The 18,038-nt window shown below is 42.7% G+C and overlaps 1 protein-coding gene across 2 annotated transcripts in view; it reads right to left on the reverse strand.

Moving 5' to 3' along the window:
- CNTN5 (contactin 5) overlaps positions 1–18,038 on the reverse strand; it is a 3,039,905-nt gene that overhangs the window by 56,964 nt on the left and 2,964,903 nt on the right. For both annotated transcript variants that reach the window (XM_086935289.1, XM_086935290.1), the window contains 2 exons: positions 10,227–10,413; positions 7,577–7,689 (listed from right to left, as the gene is read on the reverse strand). In XM_086935289.1, coding sequence (XP_086791415.1) covers positions 7,577–7,689; positions 10,227–10,413 — 300 coding nt within the window. The remainder of the gene's footprint in view (positions 1–7,576; positions 7,690–10,226; positions 10,414–18,038) is intronic.

Below are 18,038 nucleotides of genomic sequence, written 5' to 3' on the forward strand. Positions count from 1 at the left end.
GGATTGCCTGACGAATTCTATAAGGAATATGGTGACTTCTCCTCACCCTCTACCTACTCAACACATATAATGAAGCCCTCCAAAAGGAAGAACCTCTGCCCACTGTGGGGAAAGAGATGATTTTTGTATTACTTTAACCCGGAAAACCTGTGCTGGATTGTCGGTCATACAGACCACTGCCATTAATAAATAGTGAATATATGATATTGGCAAACATTTTGGTAGCAAGACTGGTACGCTTGCTGCATGGTTTGGTTCTGCCAGAACAATCAGCGTTCATACCACAATGATCTACTGCCAATTATCTCTTCCCTTTTTCGCAGTTGCCAATAAAACTGACCCAGAACATAGGGGAGTGACTGTATTGCCAAGACATTTGACTCCATAGAATGGCCATTCCTGAGAGCTCAGCTGAGTAGAATGAGACCAAGAAGTGGAGAGTATAAGTGGATAATCTACTCTACACTAGTTCAACTGCGTGAGTACATGTGAATGATTTATTTCCGACCCAATCGTGGTAAGGCGGCGGACCAGGCCTGTATGCTCCCTGCTCCTGATAATTTTTGCCACGGCATTAGAGCCTCTTGTTAGTATACTGTGCAGGACACCCGGCAACACATATTTTCAATTGGGATATGTAGAGTACTGACATCACTCTATGCTGATGACCTACTACTCCTTGTGTGAGACCCAGATTATAATTTGAACCCCATCTTTACAAAAATTACTGACTTTGGTCATGGGTCGGGACTCACCTGAGCTCACGGACATAACGAGTATGTCACAACTGCTATATCCTTTGCAATGGCAAGACGACCCCATCCCCTACCTTGGGATACTGATCCATAGAGACCAGATAGTAATACTATGAGAGAACTATGGCACAATAATTGAAACCAATGCTGACAAATGGATTAAATTACCCATAACAATGGCAGGTCATATTGCACTTATCAAAATAAAGATACTTCTACAACGCCTCTGCTTGCTTCGAAATGTTCCAATACTACTGACCCGAGGATTCTTTGACAGCCTATAGCCTTCTTTAATTAAACTCACTTGTATGGGTGAGCATCTGAGTCTCTCCAATTATTCAAAAACACATATGATCAAGGTGTGTTTGCTGTACTGCATTTGGAGATATGCTATAACATAGAATAGAAATAATTTGCCACACAGTGGTTCCATAACCATAGATAAGCACCACACAGAGACTTAGAATTGGGTTTGGCAAACCCCCATAAGCTCACTAATGTAATTATGAAAACCCCAACAAAGCCAAGGTCTGATATCAAGGTAGTGCATTGCACAGTGTGGGCATGGCTACCTCAAATCACTGGCGTAGACATCATACACTCCTCGCACATAAAAATGATACACAATCCCAGATTGACGATCAGTAGTGAACCCCTGGTGATGCACCACTTATGATATAGACACCTCCTCTCACTGGGAAACTTGTATCTGGAAAGGAGATTCACCTTGAAGGAACATATTCAAAATGTCCACTCTAGGCTGCTGCTGATATTCATTGACATTAGACTTTGCAAGGCAATGAGGAAGGCCTTCCCTGCATACCCGCAGGTACTGGCAGATTGAAGACTATTGAGCCATGCAGCAACACTGAGAGATATGCCAAGGGTGAGACACCACTCCAGGAACAAGTGGCAGCGGCTTTGGGTATACAAATAACGGATACACTCTGGGAAGTTTGCTGTTGACACACTAAGAAAGTCTCCATGAACAGTAGGTGCAAAGTTCTACATTATAACTTTCTCCATCAAGGCTACTATACTACAGCTAAACTACACAGGGAGAGATAGTGAGCATGGGAAAGATGTAATGCCTGCTGCAGACTTTGTACACCTGTCGTGGAACTGTGCTGCGATTGCTGATTATTGGAACAGATTGCTTCAAATACTGAATGATATTGTGGGCCTGACACTGCAGCTGGAGGCGCTGGAGGCACTACTGGGATTTGTTTAAATGATACACAAACACAGCAGTAAGTTTGTTGTTTAGCCCTGTTGGTAGGTAAAAGAAGCGTAGCCATTTAATGTGAAAGGGGAGCACCCCCATGCAGTTGACAAATGGCTCACTGATTTGGCATTCTGCTGTGTGAACTCAGAGGTATATTGCCTATATTGCCCACTACTGCCAAGTGGGTCACAACCTAGTGATATATGGGGTTCACTGAGAAATTACCTTGCTGAGGTGTGGATGATAAAAGAGAGGACTAATGAATAAACTGAGTCACCATCACCAGTTTGCTAGGGGTTAAGAACGAATAGCTCATTAACTGAGGGACAGAAGGTGGCATCAGGTTATGAAGCCATTTTTCTCTAATAGCAAACTGTGAATTCTAATATATAATGTTATGTCAGATGTATATTGCGAATGCTGAAGTGGTCAACACATTGTTTTGTACCATACATGTCTAAAAAATAAAGCATTACAAAAAAAATATTCTGGTGAGGCAACTTCAGAGAGAAGAAATAACATTTGACAATCTTATTTGAATTCTCTGCACCCAAACTCCTGGAACTCAATTTAAACTAGAATCATCAACCAAGACAATTCTGAAAACCGACCCACAGCCTGGTATGTAATGGGCAAATAGGATCCTACCACAGAAGCGCTGTTGTCACCAGTAAGCGTGAAATCCAGGATTTCTGACAGAAGCAATTGTTTGGGATACTGAAAGCAGACAAAAGGATGAACAGCTCAACAAAATATTCTGACCTACTGATTCCTTTAAGTTTGTCAAGAGTACTTCCTGCAGTTGCCTGACAAAAAGGAATCATGGAAGAATGAAGATTCTTGTTTTCTGTTTCCCTTCAAGCTGGAAATAAAGGACTCTGAGGGGGGGGGGGGTGCATTTTTACCTCTCAAGAACACTTTATTTGAAAGGCCTACATTACTTGATGGCACTTCCTGGCAATTCTTCCAGCCAATGTGTTCACCTGTTCCCCTAGGGAACACTGTAAGTGTAATGTGAATCAGAAACATTCTCTTCACCTTTGCCCCAATGGGTAAGGCAATTTGAGTTTATACACAGCACAGCGATTCATTATCTTGTCATCAACAATGGTTAATGTTTAAATAGTTAATTTTATTTACCTTCTGATACATACGTATAGAGTTCAGGGAACTCCTTCGACGCTTTACCAAAAGCTAAACAGTAGTAAAGTGCTTACGCTTTCCCTGTGAAACATGTGCTGCATATTGGACTCCCTACTTGTATACATAATTCCCTATAAGTCTGTTGTAAATAGCGACTAAAGTTCACCTATAACAGGAAAGGTTAAATGTCATGTTTGTGCAGCACTATGTATTTACACCACCCAGATAGATGGCAAACATATGTCTACCAGGAGTATCACTGTGATCTGGCTGGACTGAAGTATGCACATGGTAGGTCAAATTGATTTTGCCATGTAGAATAAGCCTATTTTTATGTGTGCATACATCGCCAGAGAGAGTGTGTTATGAGCCCACTGGCCGGGGTGCTGATATATAAAAAGTAGCTACATATTTGGGTTTGTTTGCCGCCGATGACATAAAAGCCAATCACTAATAGCTAATTCACTGTATAGCCTTGTGAACATTTCAATGAGTAACCTTAGATGGGATTAAAATCTTGACCCCCCCATCTCCACTTATGAAATGGTTAGAAAAAATGTTCAAACCTTTTTCCAGCTTAATTTATAAAATTTGATTTAATGTTGAAACGAGATTGTTGATAACTTATAAAAATGTACCTTTGGCTGCCTGAGACCAAACTGGTTTTACCCAGTTCATCCACGAATAACACCTTCAGAGATGTAATATGCATCCTTGGCAGGGATCCTGGCTGAGAGGACAATGGCCTGACTCTAATCATCCCAAGAGCAAATGGGTATTAACTGCTGGCTACCTAGCAGGGATTGTCTATCTGGTAGTGGATATGCACAGTTGGCAGAACAAAGGGCAGTTGCAGCACTTTTGACTTTGAGTTGCCAAGTATATATTTTCCTATTCATTCCCAGGAATTTGCCAGGCAGGCAGGCTCTGGTCACAGTAGGAGGCAAACCCAGTTTTGCTTCTGTCAAGTGGAGGGGGTGTTCATCTAATTACGAGAGTGGCTTAAGATATGAAGTCAGGCCTGGCTGTTGGCAGCTGGGTTTCATTAGCTTGAAACAGGAGCTATGGGATAACTATACAATAAGGTAAACAGAATGTTCTGCAAAAGGACTGCGAGAAAATAGCAGGGATCTGGTGGTAGGATTAGTCCATTAACTGTCTGGTGCACAGGATAAATAAGGTACCTCCACCATCACCTTCTCAGAACATTCTGAGACCTGGCAAAGTCTACCTGCAGAAGGCAGCACTGCTGGAAGAAGAGGTCTCATGCAAGGACTTTAGGACTCCTAACTCCCACTGACTCAGAGGAACTAGAACTGTTTTCCAAGGGTCAAGTGGTGAACCTGCTCTATTCCTGCTTCAGGGACACACACAAATCAGAAAGATGTTTGAACCCCAAGAAGATACCAACTGACCATTTGGGGCATGAAGGAGGCCTGGCTGGAAAAAGACCTTGTGACTAGGAGCCTGTCCTGATGAGCTAGAGGCTTCAGGATGGACTAACAGGAACAGAAGTTGAAAAACGGTGGGACTATAGTGGCTTCATAAAGCCCTGCCTGGCTTTGGTATCCAGCCTTGTGACTTTCAAAAAGTGATTAAATCCAATGGTAACACTATGGACTGAGGTGGCAAACTATCTGACCTCGGAAGTGACCTTGCCTGCAATGAAATTCTAGATTGTCCTGCTCAGAGATTTCGGCACCCAAAATAAACAGTTTCATCATGAGTTGTACAACCATGTATTCAACTTCGTGGGACCTATGTGGTCAGAGACTGGAAATTTGCTCCGCTGGAACATTTCAACTACAATAAAAAAGTCAGAAGGTAAAACTTTGAGTGGGATGACACATGGTTTATCCAGCCTCTCCCTCAATTGCCATCAACCGAAAATTATACCTACATTCTGGTCAACCACAAATAATGACTTTTGGAAGGTGAACTTTGAGTGGGACGACCCATTTTGTTTATCAAACCTCTCCCTCAATTGCCATCAACCAAAAATTGTCCCTACATTCTGGTCAACCACGAACAGTGACTTTTAATTGGTGCTTTAATTTTTCTTGGCGATTTTTGCCCTATAACATTGTAACTACATATTTCGGACTTCCCTAGACCTATTTTGATTATCTTTTTACTCTTTAAAATGTTCTCAATGTTTCTCCATTAGTTTGGAAATCTTATTGTATTGTGCTCTTTCTTTAGAATTGTTGGTACTGCTCGAACTTAGCACACACCTATCTAGAGATTGCCTGTTACTTGTGCCATACCAACGCGGGTGTGCAGACATCCTCTCAGAATTCTGTTCAGACCAAACCAGAATGACTTTATTGAGTTGGTAGGGGGAGCCACAGCCAAAATTAATAGACCTATTTCTGACAATAGTACATTGTCATAAGCTTGGATTTGATCCTAACTTCCCAGGTACATGAAAAATTGGTGGTTATCTTGATACAGGTTCTACTGCCCTGTCCATTCTCAAAGCAGGATGAAAACTAATCTTTGTGCTGGCAACTGACTTTGCAAACAAGATTCCAAGAGTACGAACATTCCCTTTAACAATTCTCTCATAGAGGTTCAGTTAATCATAGTATTTGTTGGCTTCCTATTTCCTAAAATCCCAAATCATTCTGTGACCAGCCGGCTGGCCATATGTGAACTGGTTTTCTAGTAAGGACCTGGTCTCCAATTTCTGGTACTAGTGGACATCATTACTGGATACCCAACCTAAAGACGCCCGGGATGTGATGCACACAACTTAGAAAGCCTGCAATATCGCCAGAGAAAGCATCAGTGAACGGATGTCATCACAGCTTTTCCAGCTTTTGCAAATCCTTGGGCTGAGGTCTCTAGTACACATTCATGATGCACTGATGCTCGCTATTGCAGATTTTTCTAGCTTTATTAGTTATAAATGTTGCACTGATTCCATGCACCTTCCAAGTAAAAGGTAAGCAAATTCCTAATATTCTTTTTATTTTCGATATTGAATATTTTTTCATTATTGAGTGCCTTCGCAGACAATTATTATTGCAGTCTTCTATAGCACATAGCTGCCCATGGCAGATTCCTTATGTGGAAGACTCAACAGCTTCAGGAGTGGTACTGGAATTCGCCAGGTTTAGTCTCATCCACATGAACTACATTTATCGCACTAATAAACTCATTCTATATTAATTTACACCTTCCTGATTTTGCTGCCTAGTATTCTTTGGTTCTCTTTGCTTTTTTCTAATTTTCTGTCTAAAACTAGAATTTTTTCAGCTAGAAAGGTCTGCTTGGATTGCTGCAATGACGTGTATTTTCTACTACGAAAAAGTTTGAATACCATCAACAAAAGAGACAGAACTCTGCTGTCAAGGCTACTACGGTACAAAAGGGGGTGGTGATGGACAAAGCATCTGAATCAATCAAACACTCACACCCAGTCAAAAGATCTGGGTTTAATCCATCACAGTTCTTTAGCCCACTCTGCCACCCCAGTTCAGACATGGCCATATGCAAATCAGTCTGACCCTGTGCCTCATGGGAACAGTCCAGCCCGAACTGCCAAGCCAGTTCTTCCCTGGACCGGAAACAAGCTTCCGAGGACCGGTTTCTGGCATTCCAGCCGTCTTCAGCCCGGCTTGCTTGAATCCAGTGGCAAAGTGAGCAAGGGACTCACGTCTGAGCATACCCTGCCACACTTATGGCGGCCAAAAGCGGTACAAAAGGGGGTGTTGATGGACGGAGCATCTGAATCAATCAAACACTCACACCCAGTCAAAAGATCTGGGTTTAATCCATCACAGTTCTTTAGCCCACTCTGCCACCCCAGTTCAGACATGGCCATATGCAAATCAGTCTGACCCTGTGCCTCATGGGAACAGTCCAGCCCGAACTGCCAAGCCATGTCTTCCCTGGACCGGAAACAAGCTGTGGTTGGCTGAAAATACTCTGGTGCCGAAAGAAATAGGAGCTCACATATCATTCTCAGGACAGTTGATAGTTCTGTAGTGGCTACATCACAATGCTCTACTCAGTAAAGGATCACGGGACGCACACTTAAACATGGCAGGAGGGAGAAACATGTGGGAAGAATAGTAACATTAGCATAAAATTAGCATGTGCTGACGCAACTCGAACCCTCCTCCCACATCACTGTGCATCAGGCCAAGCTTAATCGCACCAGCTTCTGTCACATGACTGGAGTACAGCACCAAACCACAAGCATGAAGCCAATTACTGCCCAAAATACTAGCCACATAGACTACAACAAAGGTACACTGCACCAGCCTTGCCAACATGATGGGTAGTTACACACAGAAAGCGTTGTGAGGCCTTGTGAGGAATATGAAAGTGCTTTACAATTGCTACAGCACATTAATACATACATAAATACTATAATACAACACAGGGACCTGCATGCAGTGTGTATCACACGGATGCTGGAAAGAGAGAAGGAAATACGGCTCACCTTGTAGCCCATGACTTCCGATTCATTGGCTAGAGGTCTGACTGGCTCCCACCCCAGCGAGACGTGGGCGCCATCTTGCATCCACATAATGTTGTTTGGAGCTTGGCTTGGAGCTGAGCGGAGAGAAACAAAGGCCAGTTTGCAGTTAAACACACTTCTGAGTTTCAATCTCATTGCAAATTTGACTCATGCTTTGCTTTTGTGGTTCACTGCCACGGCTCTCGTCCTGCCAGCTGGAGCCTGACTCGACAGGCCTGCTCCGGAATGGTGTTTTAATAGCAAGGCTGCCCGTGTTTATGAACCCTAATCCATTTCTTTCCCTTCTGTGTTGAAAACAGTTAACCTTGCTTCATGAGATGCTGCACAGAGTTACTTGTGAATGCAACAATTTAAATTATCCATTTTCGACTCTGCTCGCTGCAGAGCATTTCACTGAAAACAATGGTTATTGTAGAAGGCACATTTCAAACCTCAGGTGCTGTACATGAAGCAACATGGTGTTTGGAGGCCGGGTTTTAACAGACCTCCTGCGGCTGCAGGTAGCAGGATGGGAACATGAATCTGGGAGTATTTAAGGGGCATAATGCACAGTTGCTTGAATATTAATACTACATCTATTTAAAATTACAATTTGAGGCGCAGAGAGACAAGTGATTTGGCTAGAATCACACTACTCTAATAAAATGCGGATGCCGTGATTACAAAACCAGGGGCCTCATCTGAAAACTCCAAATTCGAATTTATAAAAAGAGACTAATAATAATTTGCACTTCGCTATTTCTTATTTAGAATTTACTGAAAAAGATTCGGCACAAGTGGTCGAAATACATTGGTACTGAGCGAAGGACCAATGTACTGATAGATTGGCTTTCTAAAAATACATAATTGAAGTGGGTCACAATTTGACCTCCTTCATTAATATGCATGTGGTAGACCACAAATTGTGACCCACTACAATTGGCCACAATCACTGGGGTCATTAGACTACCATGTCTTTCATTTATTTTAAATAAACCAATCAATTTATTTTTTCAATGCAGCCCGTTTTACTTAAAAGAAAACGTGATGAATTAAAATAAAAAACACAATTCATTTTTAGGCATAGGCAGTTGTCCCATGGGTCACTGACTGAGAAACAAAATGTTTTATCCACATTCACAAAGAGGAATAGGTCTCTTGGGGACCCTTTACAGTTTGCAAATCGCTTACAACTTTGTTTGAGACAGAAGTCTGCCTCTAGTGAACCACAGGGAGAGCTGGGCCTAGGCTCTCCATCTATCTCACCCACTTTTATGGGCAAGAGAAATGTCTGATGCCGAAAGGTAAACTGAGTATACTTCAGCCTAGTGTTTCTCACCATCCCATTGGTGTGAGTCAATATAATCTCCACTTTTCTCCCTTTCCTTCTCTACTATCTTGTGCCCTAAACACTTCTCCCACCATTGCTTGGCTTAGTTTACTCCTCTTTGTGTCATCCCATTGAGTGCCTTCTAGAACCATGTAACCAGGTGCCTGCTGTTTTCTATTTCCATAAGTAGCTGGAGTGACGTATGTTGTGGGGCCTCAACAATCCTCGCTACCACGGACCTTCAAATGTTCGTCTCAGCGTCCCGTAATTAAAGACCTGCCACAAGATCAGGCCATATTCCTCTGTAAATGTTACCATCACCCTTGAGTTGGTGGTAAAATAGTGATGCTTTCCGACCAGGTTTAGGTTGAAAAACATGAAAACATACATTAAGGAATTGGTATTTGGGAGGGATACCTTATACGCACCTTTCGAATACTGATTTGCTATATACCTGCAAAGCCAAATTGCAATTCATTAACGTATTACTGAATAGCTTTGTACATGAGGCCCCAGACCCCCAAGTAGCACAGGAGTTAGTTTCTCACCTTTACACAGCTTCTGAGCCACACGAAAAAGCATTTATGAGCTGTAGTGTGATTCCGAGTAAGACACAAGACGAGAATAGTTGAGCTTAATATGTTTAACTAAATCAATGGTTTTGTAGGGCTAAGCTTGCAGCTGTAAAGTAGTCCCTCTTGTTGTTGAGTGCAAGTGCTTGACTAAAGGCAGAAGGATACACTCATACAGGTGAGAGACAAATATTCCATTAGGCTAGGGTGTCCAGGCATCTTGGATTTGCCTTGACAGGTCCGGTTTTTTTCATCTGTTTTAACAGATTTCACTAAATTAAGCACACGCCCCAGTTTTTAGAAAGGATCCACTTCAACACACAGAGAGAAAAGATTTTATTTTGCCAGGCTTTTCAGAAATCAGTACAGATGATACCCCCTTGTAAAAGTAGTATTTCATGTATTCCCCTCAGGGCCTTGTTTGTGTTTTCTATGTTGGCGAACGCGGTCTTTTATGTCATTCTGTACCCCAGGGTTGATGTAAAATTGTAATCCTACTTCTACGTTTGCGAAAGGTCCCATTTTTTGATCTTCAAAATTTGGTAACCCTACATTAGGCTAAGCCATGTTGTGATTGCCAAAGTCTCCAGACACTGGCTGCGGTAGGCTGGTTGTGGAAAGTCAGTGGTTTAATGGGAGGGATCAATGCATACTCTATGCATAACACTATCAATAGGTCTGTTCGACAGCCAGGATGTCAAAAATCAGATGTACAGAACAGGTTACTTACGTGCTTTCTTGGTCGTCACGCGTACTGCGTTGCTGGGTGGTCCTGATCCCGCCTTGTTGTACGCCCTTACAATGACATGGTACAGCGTGTTTCCTTCTAGCGCTGAGAGGATGATGGATGACTCGTTAGCCGCAGCTTTCACCCTTTCTGCTGCCTCTTCTTGCTCCATATCCTTCCAGTAACCAACCTGCCAACAATCACCATACAGAAGATTAATTCTGGCAGTTATGAAATTTTTCATTTTATTTTTATCATTGGATGTTTGGCAATGAGGGGCTTCCCTGAAGTAAGCAGGGCCTGCTGTCACAAAATTAACAGGATCTTTTTGAAATTTGTCAATTGTAGGTCGAGTTTCTGCTTGGGTGCAGTTATGCACACCACCCAGCTGTCTTGAGTCAAGCGTCACATTTTCATGCTGAGCCGCACTGCGTAGAGAGTCGCAACAGCCTAGCGGCATAGGAACCGGTGGCTACCTGAGCAGGATATATACTGGCAGAAAGCCAGCAGTACTTGAGGAGTCAAGGAGAGCTCACCTCTCACAGGTAATCAGAAACATTTATTGTTAAACCTGAGGCGCAGTGAAGGAAACACTGGAGAGTGTTGCAAAAGCAGCCTTCCCCTTGGTCCCACATGATCCCAAGGCGCGTAATGTGTGTCGGTGTGATGTATTGAAGATGACAGAACACCTACGGAAATCTTGTACTGGGTTAATGTTAGAGGAATAAGATAGCTGAGGGACAGGAAATAAGGGGAGAAACTCACTTCTTGTTATTCAAACGAAGACAGGTTTCTGTCACACACAATTTGCAAAGAGACAACTCAAAGTCACAGCGACCTTATGAGGCGACAAGGACACAGATGTTTCTGTTTGTTCGTAGTTCATCATGTCCTGTGCAAGATAAGTCTATTCAAAATGGGGCAACTTTTATGTTGCTATCTTGCCAATTGTCTAATTAGCACCCCAACATTGCATATATAATCAGGGCATTGCCTAGAATGCTTAAAAGAATGTGCAAAGAAAGGCCTAAAATACCTCACTATTCATTCGTCTGATGCTACTTGCAGAATGTGGAGAAATGTCGGTTTTGGACTCCTTTGTTGCTTGCATAGAACCCAGGATGGTTTTGTGCGGGCTAAAGGAGGTGGCCACATGGCTCCAGAGCGCAGTAGCCCCTCATATGCATTCCTGCTAGCAAAGTGGCGAGACTAGGGCATCAGCGCGCTCACATACATGTTGGTGTGGTGGCTTCACAGCATGCAGCACAAATATATCATCAAACCAAAAATGCTTCTTGGCAGTAACACAACTGCATACCAAGCATTGGCAAAGAGAGTAGGCCTACCCTTCACAATATAGCACAATAGTTAATTTGTAATTTTTATTGCAAGAAAATAGAAACGCCGTCGCCTAAATGTGGTGGCCATTGTCTTACACTAAAAAATATATTTTAAATTTCGTAACAGGCAGATGTATTTATAACTGGTACATAGACCCTTCTTAGTTTAATACATGGCATATGAAGAACTTACCACTATCCAGCACCTCTAAGCGCTATGCGTTGTAATGGTATGCGTTGTAATGGTAGCGTTGTAATGGTAGGTAGTTGTAATGGTATGCGTTGTAACATGGTACATCCATTATTACATTATAGTCATCCTTGTGAGTTAAAACTATGTCTTCAGACTACAGTAATTCATAAACCAGTAGTACTTTTTATTTGCTCCAAAAAGAATACCTTCTTCATATGCCATGTATTAAACTAAGAAGGGTCTATGTACCAGTTATAAATACATCTGCCTGCTACGAAATTTAAAATATATTTTTGGATGTACCATGTTACAACGCATACCATTACAACTACCTACCATTACAACGCTACCATTACAACGCATACCATTACAACGCATAGCGCTTAGAGGTGCTGGATAGTGGTAAGTATAATTTACTATTCCAACTCCAGTCCCCGTGGACACTAGGGAAGGAGTTGGATAGTAAATTAAACTTATTCCCTATCCTAGAGCGCCCCCCAGCGCAATGCGTTGTAATGTTATGTGTTGTAAAAGTTGCGTTGTAATAGTAGGTAGTTGTAAAAGTTGCGTTGTAACAGGTGTATACCTGTAATAATTGGCAAAGAATGTAAAGAGAAAAAAACATTGTCAAAGTAATGTATTCGCCCAGCAGCCTGGGCACCGAAATGTATTGGCATAGCAAAGGGTGGGCGGGGGATACGGAGGTCCGCCCCAGGCAGTTTTGGGGGCGGCAGCCTCCCAACCCCGCTCTTACCTGCAGCCGCTGAAGGGCAGCAGTTGCATGCAGGAATCGCCAGCATACACCCCCCCCCCCCCCAACCCCCCCACTTCCTACATTCGACCTCAGGCGGCAAACGCAGGGGTATAAGACCTAGCTACGCCACCGCTGAAATGTACTTCTTTTTAGGTCGATGTGCACATGTGATCAGACAAAATGGTGTCACTCGCACTTCCTGAGAGCAAATGGCCGAAGTGACCTGGCCCCACGCTGTATGCTGTGGTGGAGAGGGGAGTTAATTGCTAAAAACACATTCAGGATAAAGAAGGATCAAGGGATGCTTTGCCTTAAACATACAATGTCTAGAATCGGTAACACTTTGGTAAATATGAACCTTTTAACCTTTGACCTGTTTACCTCTCGTTGGAGTTGTGTGCATCTGGCAAGCAAAACCATGCCAAGTTACACTTGATGTTGTTTTCTGCGGGGCGGCTTCACCAGTCAGCTTTGTAGCTTCCTACGTTGATTATATGTAATTTAGAAATACATCACTGCTGGGTTCATAATTTTTTTAATACTGTGTGGAAGTGTTGCAGCTGTGCCTGCAAACTGCATTTAAGCTTCATTCTACAGCTAAATATTTAAACCATAACACTTTGTTGTGTCAATCAAACATGGCTTATTTATTCCAAAATAAATCATGAAATCAGCATGATATTTTTGTAAATCTAGTCTCTATTAAATGCACCCTTTTCTGTTTCAGATGGAAACGTCAGCAAACTTAATTACTACCTCTCTCCACAGTCACATTTTCATTTGTAAAATTGTTCATAAGCTTTGAGACAAAGCCATTATGTAAGACAAACATTTAGGGACCAACAGGATTGTTAAAGCCAAAGCATGGGTAATATATGCACCTTGATCCTATTATTTTAATTTTTTATTTTATTAAGTTTTATATAGCACGAACAATATCCCGAGGGATATCAGAGCGCTTTACACAAGGCTGAAAAGCTAACTGGGCCTGGAAGGGGGAGGTAAGAAAGGAAGAGCATCTTTGTTCCTCTTCAAAAAATGAAAGAAATAGCTCCACTGGCTTAGTTTCCCTGAGGTTTCTGTGGCACTCCTTGCTAACAGAGCCATGCTATAGACCAATTGTACTCAAAGTACGACCAACGAGCCGCTAGTGGCCCAGCAGACCTTCTCTTGCGGCCCGCAGATCTCCCTCTGGGACCCCTGGTTGTAGCAGAGAAAGCTGCTCAAGGTCCATTACTTGGTTACTTCTGCTAGTCAAGCAGCATCATTATGTAATTCTGAGCTTCGTTTCTAAAGTTGGTTCACCTTGTTTTATGAGGACAGGACGGCATGGCTCATGTGGGATGGTCTGTTTTCTTCACGCTCTGCTGCTTCTTTTCTTCTCAGCTTTGTTATATGCTTTAAAGACTTTTATTCCAATAAGTGGATGAATTGTTTCTTTTGAATGTAAATGTGACTGTTACATTGCAGATATCATTTTACAGGCGGGTGATTACTTTATAGTCACAAATTTACAAACGTTTGATAGGACTGTTTGAAGTTGAGGAAACAGGAAATTACAATTTATGTCCAAAAGAGAATGCGCAGTATAACCAGCACTGTAGCTCAGTCAGTTAAATGTTTGTTCCTGAGGTATGCCTGAGCAGGAAGTAACACATTCAAATCCAAACGTTGCTAACTGAAGCCTTCCATCTCTTGAGGTTGTAAACTGAATACTGTTAATCGCATTAATGGAAGAATATGTTAATTTAAGGTTTGCAGCACCCAGTACTTTCTTGGTTCCTCGAGTATCTATTTAAGGCTAGCTGCATGTGTCTGCTGCCCCACCCGCTCCAGTCCTTAACGAACCTGCTGGGCGGATTGGGATTCTAGCTACTCGTGAGGAAAACTAAGGCATTCTTAAAAATAAGGCTGAAAGCTTCGATAACTGAATGGTCATATTTGATGTGGTATACCAGGCATTTGTGGTTAACTAAAGGTATGTTAGACCTGATGATGTTGTTTAAATGTTGTGTCATGTGTACCATCTTCCAGCGTTGTCTGGGCCCTTGGGACTCAGTGCTAAGAGGAGAGGATGTGGCCTAACCACTAGAGTGGTTGACCTCGAAGCTTGCGAACCGAATTCAAGTCCCAGCAGGGACGCTCAACATCCTGTGATTCTGGGCATATCATGTAATCTCCCTGTGCTTAACAAAAAGAACGTGTCCATCTGTAATGCTACTGATGCTCATGTAAAGCGCTCTGATACCTTCAAGTCGAGCGCTGTATAAAACTCCCGCCAACCCCGATAAAAAGCCTGCTGTGCAGTCTTTCTTAGCGAACCTCGATGTGTTATTAGGTAAGTTCAATGTTATAACATTCAGAGTGTGATCACTAAATCAGAGTTTGCTAGTCAGGCCCGGTTCTAGAGGATGGGCCGGGTGGGCCAGACCCACCCAAACATGAGCCTGGCCCACTCAAACAGGAGTCTTGGCCCTCAGCAGTGAGGGCTTGAAGTCAGGCGTGCAACAAGTCGTGTGTGTCAGCCCGCTTCCTGACACACACACACACAGACAGTTTTATCGCAGCCACCGGAGTACTTCACAGGTCTTTAAAGACCATTTACATGTTAACAAGGCTTTGTTTCTTTTTTCACCCCTTCATCTCTGCATGGCAGATGACAAATCCTTTCTTTGACAAAGGTAACCTTTGGTAACCTTTGCCTACGGTTCTGCTGTGTGGATATTTCTTTTTCTATGCAGGACTGAAGAAAAGAAGTTTGTTTATTCCTAGTCACCTTTCCTGACCCCTGCATCGCTTATCACACCAGGCTGTGACACAAAGTTTGACTAATGGAGTAGGTAAGAGAATGTGTTACATTTTTTTCTTTTTAAAATCTGCACAGGCCCAGCAGGACACATACTTTGTGTGTGCTTCATTTAAACAGTTTTCATCATTATCATGGCCAATGCAGGACAACAATGAGACAATACAAAATGCCCATAGCACTGGTGATCAATGATCCTGCTGAGAGCAATCGTTGTCTGTTAGTAGTTTTTAAATGCAGATGAACTGTATTTTATGTGGATAGCTCAGTGGGTTACTGTCTTTGTCACAGAGATCCTTGTGTTATTTGTAGTTCAGAAGTTACAATCCCAGGACAGTGACCAATGAACTGTCACCAAAGAGCTGCATACAAAGATGAATGGAATAGTTTAGTTAGAACTGCTTTTTTTGTTTTGTGATATAGTTAGAACTTCCCCAGTCTTTCATTATTCTAATGTTGCTAAAATGAGTATGTTTGGGCAGATATACATTTTTATCAGTGAAGCTGACCCCCATGGAATACTCTTTATTTCCTAAGGTTGTGTTTCCCCAGACCAATCCCTCTTAAAATATACTGCCCACCAGTATGGATGACATGTGATTCCTACACCTTGTAATCCTCATTGGCTTATGTGACATTCCCTGTACACTGATTTACATACATGTATGATTCATTGTCTCTGTATAATGTGTGTGTGGTGTAAAGTACTGACACACACTACACTGATGTGAATAGCGCTATACAACAAAAGAAATGCATATGAGAGAGGGGCTACGTAAAGTTGAGGGGCGCTGTTGGAGGGTGGCAGTGAGGGAATCCGAGGAAGAGGTCATGGGGTGGAGGGATGAGGGGCACTGATGGAGGGTGGTAGTGAGGGAGTCTGAGGAGGAGGTCATGAGGGGGAGGGGCTAGAGAGAGATGAGGGGTACTGGTGGAGGATGGCAGTGAGGGAGTCTGAGGAGGTCATGAGGGGTAGGGGCTACAGAGAGATGTGGGACACTAGTGGAGGGTGGCAGTGAGGGAGTCTGAGGAGGAAGTCATGAGGGGGAGGGGCTATGGGGAGATGAGGGGGACTTGTAGGGTGTGGCAGTGAGTGAATCCGAGGAGGAGGTCATAAGGGGGAGAGGCTATGGGGAGATTAGGGGCACTTGTGGCATGTGGCAGTGAGGGAATCCGAGGAGGAGGTCAATAGGGGGGCCATGGAGGGATGAGGGACACTGTTGGAAGGTGGTAGTAAAGGTATTTACGGAGAAAGAGTTTATTGGTGCGGCGCCAAAAAAGACTTTTGCATCAGCGCTGAAGCCGGCCCTGTCATTACCTTCTGTTTTTGTTTATTTAATTCGCTGTCAGGCTATAAGGGCTACTGTGGAACATAGTTTAAAGTGCGTGCTAATTATATTTACTGCTATATTCAATGTTTTAAGTATAAAGGTGATTTTACTAATTCTTTTACCAAGAAAAATGAAAGTGGAGCCCGATAGTGCCTGATATGGGGCTGATGCCCAAGGTCATCTGTGAGATAAGGTGCACTGGAGAGGAATAGCGGGTAATCAAGCCTGTAAGGAAGTGCGTTGCAGAGTCAGGGGTCAGGTAGAGGTAGTAATGAGGAGGGATTCTCCCTGAAGGCTCGCACAGAGGGAGGCAGAGAAGTGTCACCTGCCTGATACTCCCACCTTGGAAACCTCCTTTTCCCATCAAATGAACATTACATGGAAAAAACACTTTTTGAGAGTGACAACGTTAAAAAGAGATTTGGAAAAGAGTGCGTTTTACTGGGGCTTGTAAGACTAAGAAGAGATAAAGGAGGGCCCTGAAGCAGGCCTGCCTAGACATATATGCGACAAATCAAGCCAGCAGTGGCCCACCCAAATAAAAATTCCAGGAGCCGGCCTGTTGCTAGTCCTAAAAATATAGTCAGTTCTAATTCCACGGCCCTTCTTTGTACAAGTCGGAATTGGGATACCTATTTCACCTACAATTCTGCTAAATACCATAAATTATAATTGTGCAAAAGCCTGTGTAAATTAATCGCCAGGGTGTTCGAAAGTGAATAGGGTACAATATCTGGGCTCCCCTAGTGTGGGGTCAAAGATCGTTGCTTTGGATCCAAGTTTTGCATCTTAATCTCCCACAACCCGATAATAAGTCTAATGCCTTTTCTCTAAGAACGAGAGGGTATCAATACAATAGAGCTATATATACCGAGTGTATATGTCATTGTAGATTGTGTGTGTTGCTAAATGAACCCCGGGGGTGGGAGGGGGCAGGAATGTCTGATTATCACTTTTGCCCCATCTCTACTCACTGTTCTTAGTAACCTACACAGCTAGCAGCTATAGTGTCAATAGTGCCCACTTCCACCTGCACTCCAATACATGCACGTTCACTACTCGCGGTTATCATCTCATCTTTATTGCTTTTCCTTCTTTCTTCTTTTTAATTTGTTTTCCAGTTATTGTCTCTCCCTTTCAGTTTATACCGAATATTATTCGTACACAATATAATATTATCTTCCATTAATTACTACTGCTTCTTTTTTTCCAAGTCGTCAACCTTTAGTTAGGTGCGTTTTATTTATGCCTTATCTGGTTTAACAAAAAGTATTTGACCCCCTCCTCAATTGTAATGTTAACCGTGTAAGATTTCAGTGCAGTGTAAAAATGTAGCTGCTTAAAATACATCTGGTAATCGAAGAAAGCATTTTCTTTAGATTATATGGTAC

The sequence above is a fragment of the Lissotriton vulgaris genome, chromosome 8, assembly GCF_964263255.1.
Source record: "Lissotriton vulgaris chromosome 8, aLisVul1.2, whole genome shotgun sequence".
Lineage (NCBI taxonomy): Eukaryota > Metazoa > Chordata > Amphibia > Caudata > Salamandridae > Lissotriton > Lissotriton vulgaris.